Source organism: Poecilia latipinna, unplaced genomic scaffold (genome assembly GCF_001443285.1).
Source record: "Poecilia latipinna isolate Pla-1442-1.1 unplaced genomic scaffold, P_latipinna-1.0 Scaffold809, whole genome shotgun sequence".
Taxonomy (NCBI): Eukaryota; Metazoa; Chordata; class Actinopteri; order Cyprinodontiformes; family Poeciliidae; genus Poecilia; species Poecilia latipinna.
This window is the reverse complement of record NW_015113425.1, coordinates 211,894-219,323: the sequence shown is the minus strand read 5'-3', so window position 1 is coordinate 219,323 and position 7,430 is coordinate 211,894. Positions and strand designations below refer to the sequence as shown.

At 39.8% G+C, this 7,430-nt stretch overlaps 1 protein-coding gene across 4 annotated transcripts in view; it reads right to left on the bottom strand.

Annotated features, from left to right (window-relative positions):
* Nucleotides 1–7,430, bottom strand: part of epha8 (eph receptor A8) — a 154,964-nt gene that overhangs the window by 19,272 nt on the left and 128,262 nt on the right. For 2 of the 4 annotated variants that reach the window (XM_015047130.1, XM_015047131.1), the window contains exons 9-11: nt 6,669–6,793; nt 4,790–4,952; nt 2,616–2,748 (exon numbers count right to left, since the gene is read on the bottom strand). In XM_015047130.1, the coding sequence (XP_014902616.1) occupies nt 2,616–2,748; nt 4,790–4,952; nt 6,669–6,793 (421 nt within the window). The remainder of the gene's footprint in view (nt 1–2,615; nt 2,749–4,789; nt 4,953–6,668; nt 6,794–7,430) is intronic. The other 2 variants (XM_015047132.1, XM_015047133.1) reach the window with 1 other exon arrangement.

Here is a 7,430-nt window from a genome sequence, read left to right as displayed (position 1 = left end):
ACCCATATGGGACCCATATAGTCTGCCCTCCTTGTCCCCACATGGGTCCCACCTAGGCATGCTGGCTGGGATACTGCACCTCTGAAGAAAAAAAGCTTGTATGAATTATTCACTAAAAAGAATAGAAAAAAAGATGGGAGAACTTGTTCACTCAAACACATTGAGAGGTTGCCAACAGATGTGTTGTTTCTACGCATGTCCTCATTTACATGATCAGCACTTAGATGCGGGGAGCTTCAGGTCCTGTTCTGGTCCTGTCGTTTCTGTCTTTTTGAAGATTAACGAACATTTTGAATATGCAAGGAACCTTAGGAAAAATGGTGTAAAACTGTCAGAACATAAAACCTCCTTGATGATAACTTGCTTTAATTTATTTGCAGTTATGAACTGAGAGCTTGCAGCCTGCTGCTGGCAGCCTGAGGGAGCTTTTCGGAAATTCATGGACCAGTAGTACATTTTCCTTCACGCCAGCATAAGTGATGCAGTTATTCATCGATCCCTTTGATTGGCAGAATATGGTGAGTCTGGTAAACTGGACCATTCTAAAAACCGTGCCTGGGTTTGAATAACATCCTTATGTCCTCTGAGTTATAGAAGATTTCTTTCATCTAACAAAGTTAATTTAATAAACATAATACGCATGAAACTGTGAACCAATTCAGGTAATTAAATGTAATTATTTGCTACAAATCTACTAAGTTGTAAGGGAGACATTAGAGTAAAAAGGAGAAGGAGGAGGAGGCTGATGGCGGGCGTGGAAACACAGGAAGGTAGCAATTAAATTCACAATGAGTTGGGAAATTAGCTAAAAAGTAATGTGAGAAGAAATAAATGGATCGGTTTCAATCCTCTTTCATCCTTTACAACTTATTAAGTCTAGCTCCATGAAAGCGGTAGCAAAAGTGTTTGTCGTTGATTATCAGGGGTGTAACAGCACATCTAGATCATCAGGTAAGATTACTCCCAATACTGGATTCACGGTGCAGGAACATTTTTGGGGAAAAACTAAGAATAATCCTTTTGATTTTTCACAAAATTTGACATCACAAAGTGTGCAAAGAACATATACAACATACTAAAGTCCAGATGTTTCTATACGTGGGTTTTTATGCTTGTAAATTTATTTTGCCCCTTTCACAAGGTTTCTACAGGCAGAAGACTTCATGAAGCTCAATCTGAAATCACAAACTGTGCATCAGAGAATCTTTAGTCCAGTTTGGATTTTATCAGTCTAAGCATTTTTAATTTTGAACTAGAGACAATCAGATGCAGCACATCTGATTAATATCACAAACTGATTAAAATGTTTGACATGGTGCTTTAGTTCACTTGAAACCCCAAAGCAGATGCTCACCTTAGAGTCACTGTCTAATAATGGCAGTACTGTCACACTGCATTCAGGCAGTTTGTCACTCTGTTAGCTTTTCTTTTTTCATCTCTGTCAATTTTCTGCATTATTTTTGTCGCAATTCCAAATCTGCATTGGCTGGATTTAGAATCTATAGACACAGTTTAATGAAGTTCCAATGTTTTTTTTTTATTTTAATTTTCATAATTAATTATTTTTACTCTTTAAGTTTCATTGAGTCTGACTTGGTCCAGACTCAATGTCACCTCAACACCTTGTTTCCTTTTTCACAGTCTTCATTTGTTGAGAAAACAAAGATTAATTAATAGCTTAAATGATTTTTTTACATATGAATTTCCAATGCAGAAGTCCAATGTCATATGTAAATAAAAGTCACACATTTTTTTCCTAGTTGTGTGATTTTTTTTTTCTTTTTTTTTTTTTTTACAGAGTTACTAGGGAGAAAACAAAACATAGTGACAAAGTTGCTAAGTTGGCAACAGTGATGCCTAAGTTGGAGTTGTTAGTTAAGGAAGCCAATAAACACAAAAGGGAAAACTCAAAAGCTACTTTCCTACTTTTTGAACTTAGACACAAGCTGAAAGGACACACCTTATCTTTTTATAGTAGAAACTTACATCAGATTAAGTTACATCATGATAGCAACGGAACGATGGTCCACAAGACAAAAGCTACGTTCACACAGCAGGCAAATGCGATCCATATCTGACATTGGCAGTCTGAACGACCCAATTCCAATTTGGTCACCCCCCCAAAAAATCTGCCTTGTACCACTTCTATAGTGGTACCTAAATCAGATGTGTATCCGATTGTTTTCAAAGAAGCTGCAGTCAATGCTCCACTAAAATCTGCTGCCAATAGCTGTGATTTCTTTTCATTAGCTTCCTTCGTCTTATGATCTTGTGGAGACGCAGTCATCTCCCTCTGATCAATGGCTTTAAAATTGATCAATATAAGGATCAAGGATTTAATCTGATTTAATTTAAAAAATGGAAAAGAGCAGGAAGACCTGCTGTGTGAATGTAGCCACACTCAAACTATATTAAGAACCTCAGTGTTTAAATAACACAAGATCTTTAAAGATCGACATTTCAATTTCCCTTTCAGTTTTACAGCATCTCTCATTTTACTTGCAGTCAATGATTCCTGTGGCAAAACCAGGCGTCATTTATAAATGACGCCTGGTTTTGAACATTCGATCAAACACACGAAGAGAGACAGTAGCATAAGAAAGTGTTCCACACACAGCAGCGACGGGTAGTGTGGTAAAGTGTAGCCTTGCCGTTTCCTGCAGATGATGATGGCCAGGAAGGCGACCAGGCCGGACACCAGGGCCAAGGAGATCCAGATGATGGTCATAGTGTTGTAACGCAGAGGAGCTGCAGAGACACAGACCGCCGGCGTTTAGCTGAGGAGAGGCTGCAACGGTCGACAGGTTACTGTTTACGTTGACGCTGGTGGAGACAGGTATGTGTTTGAGTTTAATAAGAGTCTCAGAACTTTCTAATTACCTTGTGTTTGACTTTGAATGTTTGTCAGCAGCATTCTGACTGCCTGGTAATTAAGTCTGTACTTAGAACTCATAAACTGCAACACGGTTAAAGAGAAGAAAACACAAACCAAACAAGCAGATGGAATCAAGAAGATTACAGTCTGTTTATGGCAAAATATAAACAGAAGCAGAAAAAAATGAACATTCTTCAAATCCAGGTGGATCTGGCTTGTCATCGATTCTCAAATACATCTTGGTTATTCTAATGCATAATCATTCCTATATCTAATCCGACCCATTGTGGTGCTGTATGGTTACTGCTGATGTCCTGCTGGAAGATCAGGTTTTCTGACAGCTTTTCTTGGCTTCATCCACCTTCCTTTAGTTGGTGTTTCCAGGGTTACGTACTGTACGGTGTAGTTTTGCAGTTGTGCTTTATTCGTTCTGTTTTTGGATGCCTGATTGAACAGAGTGATGTTCAAGTTTGGGATACTGCTTTATAACTTAACTCTGCTTTAAATGTCTGGTCTGCCCCCTGGTCTTCATGAGGATGTCGGTTCATTAACGTTCTTTATCTTTAAAACAGCTGTTGTGGTCTATCCCTTTGATAGACCACAGATTGATGTTTACTAGCTCAGAAGGGACCACACAGAACAACAGTTCTGTTTCTGCTCTCTGAACTAACTAAAAGTGTTAGTCCGGGCAGTAATAGCTCTACTTAGCATTTTATTAATGATCTGTAGTGCTTATTGATTGGACAGCATGTTGTCACCTCGGATCTCTGATGGCCTGTTGGCTTCAGAGCCAGAAAATGAGAATGAATCAGTATGTTTTAAAGGAAGATAAGCTGGGAGTCCCATCATGCAGCAGTTGGAGTTTTACAGATTGGCAATCTGCCACATCCCATATAATGGAAATTGATCATTTTAATAAAATAAAAATAAATAGTAACACTTTGTAGTAGAATTCTGTTGTTCTGTCTCAGATGGAGTGCCCCATTAAAAGCAATAACTATAAAGAAAAAGAAAACTACTCAGTATTGAGGAGAAACCACAGTTGTTTACACAGCAGGGCCTGCCCAAGCCTTTATAAGGCCCTAAGCAGGGGCCCCCACCACCAACATGTCAACACCAGATGCTTTATCATTCCTAAGCTACTCTATCTGTACATTATCTCCCATTATTAGCATCATTTGCAATTAGCATAAATCATACCAGTGTTATTATGGCTGTTGATTTTTTACCTTACAGGAGCGGCAGACTAAAAAAAAAAATTTAAGAGATTAACTATTATTTGTGTAACAACTATAAAAAAATACAGAAATTGCTTTTCCATGTGCAGTAGCATTTAATTTCTACTATTCAGTGTTAATAAAAAAATATATATATATAAACATTTATTTATTTATTTATTTATTTATTTTAAACATGCACAAAAACGCAAGAAAGAAGAAAAAACAATTAAAATTAAAAGAAATTATCATGCCCAATTGATAAGCAATTTTATATTACATATATTTTATCATGCTAACTTGGTGCTGTTAGGGGCTCCCTGGTGGTGTGGGGGCTCTAAGTAGTCGTTAAATCGCTTTTACCTTGGGCCGGCCCTGACTGACACAGTCACCGAAACCCAAACATCTTGTTCATAATTTAATATTCCACATCTGTCCAGAGATTTCATTCAATTTCAGCTCATTTTCAGAGTATAGCTCCAAAAGATAACAATACATTTCAGGTAGCGGTAGAAATATATATCTTACTACACTGTCTTCCCCCCATACTCATCATGACCTGAAAACTGTCTACATCAAACTCCAAAATGTGTTTTTTCAGACTGCATAGGGACCCTGCACTTTAAAGAAAATCGAGAATGGCTCCCAAGTGGCAGGGCAGTCGAGAGGCTGCGTCCAGCAGCTGAGTTCCGGTCACCTGCTTTTCCAGTCTGGATCTCGACGTTCTGGCTGAAGCGTCCACAGCCTGCCGACGTTCTGGCCCGAACCTGGAAGATGTACTTTGTCCCTGGCTTCAGTCCTGACACCAGAGCACTGGTGTTTCTAGTTTTTAGGGTGGAGTAACTCTGCTCTTCATTGTCCTGTCAGACAAACACAGAAGGTTTCCTTTTAGATATTCTAACCACGAATACAATGTCCTTCTTTTCTCAGAAGGTTCACTCTTGTACTCTTATTTTACTCTCTGGTCGTTGATTATTGTTAAAGGAAGCAAAACGTTCACCAAAACCAAAAACAAAAAGTATAATGACACTCCATTAGAAAAAAAAACAATTAGAAAAGAATCCACAATAAACTCTTGTGTACAAAATTGATTTTCTTAATCACTTATGTAATATATTACATAATGATTACAACCTGGAAAAGTAATCTAAAGTATATTAAAACGAATCCTTAAGACCCCAAAATCACCAGAGATTAACGTCTATTCAGTGCACTTCTATAGAGAAGACTCTTAATACAATCTGGATTAAAAATCCAGTTAATTATTCCTGTCACTGCTATCCTCACTTTGTAGAGGCAGAGCGGGTTAAACAGTTACAAGAGGTGCTAGTGAGCTCCAAAATGAATGACTCATGCTTCTTTAGCAGGGATTTTGTCTTCATCGTGCCCAGCTAATGAGGAGCAGCAACGGACCACCGCATGACTCTGATTTGTTCTGTGAAGTTCTAGAGAAACCTTGAGAATACACACTGCTGACTGGTCCACTTGAAATCCTCACACACACACACACGAACACACACACACAAAAGTGTCAGCCTCTGGGTGAAGATTAAGACGCAGAGCAAGAGACAAGCTAATCCTTCAGCCCTCCCCACACCAACCTGCTTGTTTGGCTATGAGACAGCAGGCTCCCAGGCCGCTCCTTCTGCAATTAGATGATTCCTATCGCCGAACGCACAAACACCCGGACACACACACGCACACACACACTCGCAGCAATTAGCTGATTGTGAGGTTTATGTGCTCAACAGCCGCTCGCTGTCACTGTCACTTCTGCTAAGTTGAAATCCACACTGCCTCGTCCTCCCTGTTCCTCTGCCTTTCGACCCCCATTTCCTTTCAATTAGCCGATCTGCCACCAGGATCCTTCTCCTGGACGAGATCATCCGCCGTGGCTCCCTATCCGACTGCCACGGCTTAGATCTCCACCCAGATCTGTCCCTGGGCCTTCCAGCACAATGAGCTTACAGGTTTCAAGCTGCAGTATGTAGCTTTTATGAATTTTTTTTTTTACATATTTATTGAAACTGTCAATATGTCATGAAAGTATGGTGTGAGACATAATCTATTAAAAAATTGAGCTGGGCTAGAAACAACCAATGAGGGCAAGGAGGAAGGTCTTAGTGCTGTCAGTCACCACTCTGTCTCTACCGGCTGTACTAAAGGTTTATCTCCCAGGATTCCTGTGTGTTGAGCTCCATCCCACTTTCCAGAATCTCACAGGATGATGCAGCCACCACCATGTTTCTCCAAGAGGATCAGCTGTGTTCTGGCTGATGTTCAGAGATACACATGACGTTTCTCGTGTTGTTTCCGGGTTACAGTTTGGTCACGTGATCTGACCAGGGCAACCATTACCAAATGTTTGCTCTGTCCTTTAAATGGCTTCTGTCAAACTCAGGAATTCTTTGTTAAAAACTACAATTTCCTCCAAATAATTACGCAGCACTTTGAGTTGGTCTTTCAATCATAAGTGGAGTTTATAACATGACAAAAAGGAATACAAACAGTTTTTCAAATCAGTATTTTTTTTGTTGTTGCAGTGTGCGACCAACCCTCAACTTTTAGCTCAATACCTTCTCATAGTATTTGAGGTCGTACTCTAGGATGACTCCATTGGGCTGGTCGGGTTCATGCCACATCAGAGTCACGCTGTTCTGACTGGCGTTCTCCTGGCGGATGGATAACACTTCCGAGGGGGCTGCAGAGCAAACAGGACAGATCAGGACGCACGAAAAGACCGAAAAACAGTGTTTACCGCGATACAACACACAGCTCCTTCTGGGATCACGTTAATGCCCTGTTGGGCAGAACTTATCTCAGTGACAGCCAGCTGAAACCAGCACAAAATGTAATGTTTGTTAGATGCCTGCCTGAATCTGAAACCCTCATCAGCAGCAGAATATTGTCTCACTTCCAGAAGATCTACAGAATGGACATTAATTATTCATGTAGATGTTTTCGAACCCCTAAAGGTTTTGACTGGGACGTGGTTTTCTTCAACAGATAAAGATAAATGGTTTAAATTCTCATTAGTTTGAATGTAAATCATTTTAACTGAGCGATTCAAAACACAGAGATTCAAAATGTAAACAAAGTCTGAGTGTGATTATTTGCATTCTAATAATTGCTGGGAGGAAACTGAAAATGTCACGTTTCACATTTTTGAAACACGAAAGCACTCCTCTGCTGTGTAGGATTATGCAGTAACAAAACATTATTTATAAAACTGCTCTGGTTAAGGAGAAGTGGAGAATACAGGACGCGCTAAAAGTTAGCTGAGCGTTCATATCTGCAACCTCGCCCTTCTTTCTCTCTCATTCGCTCTGCTGTCGTAC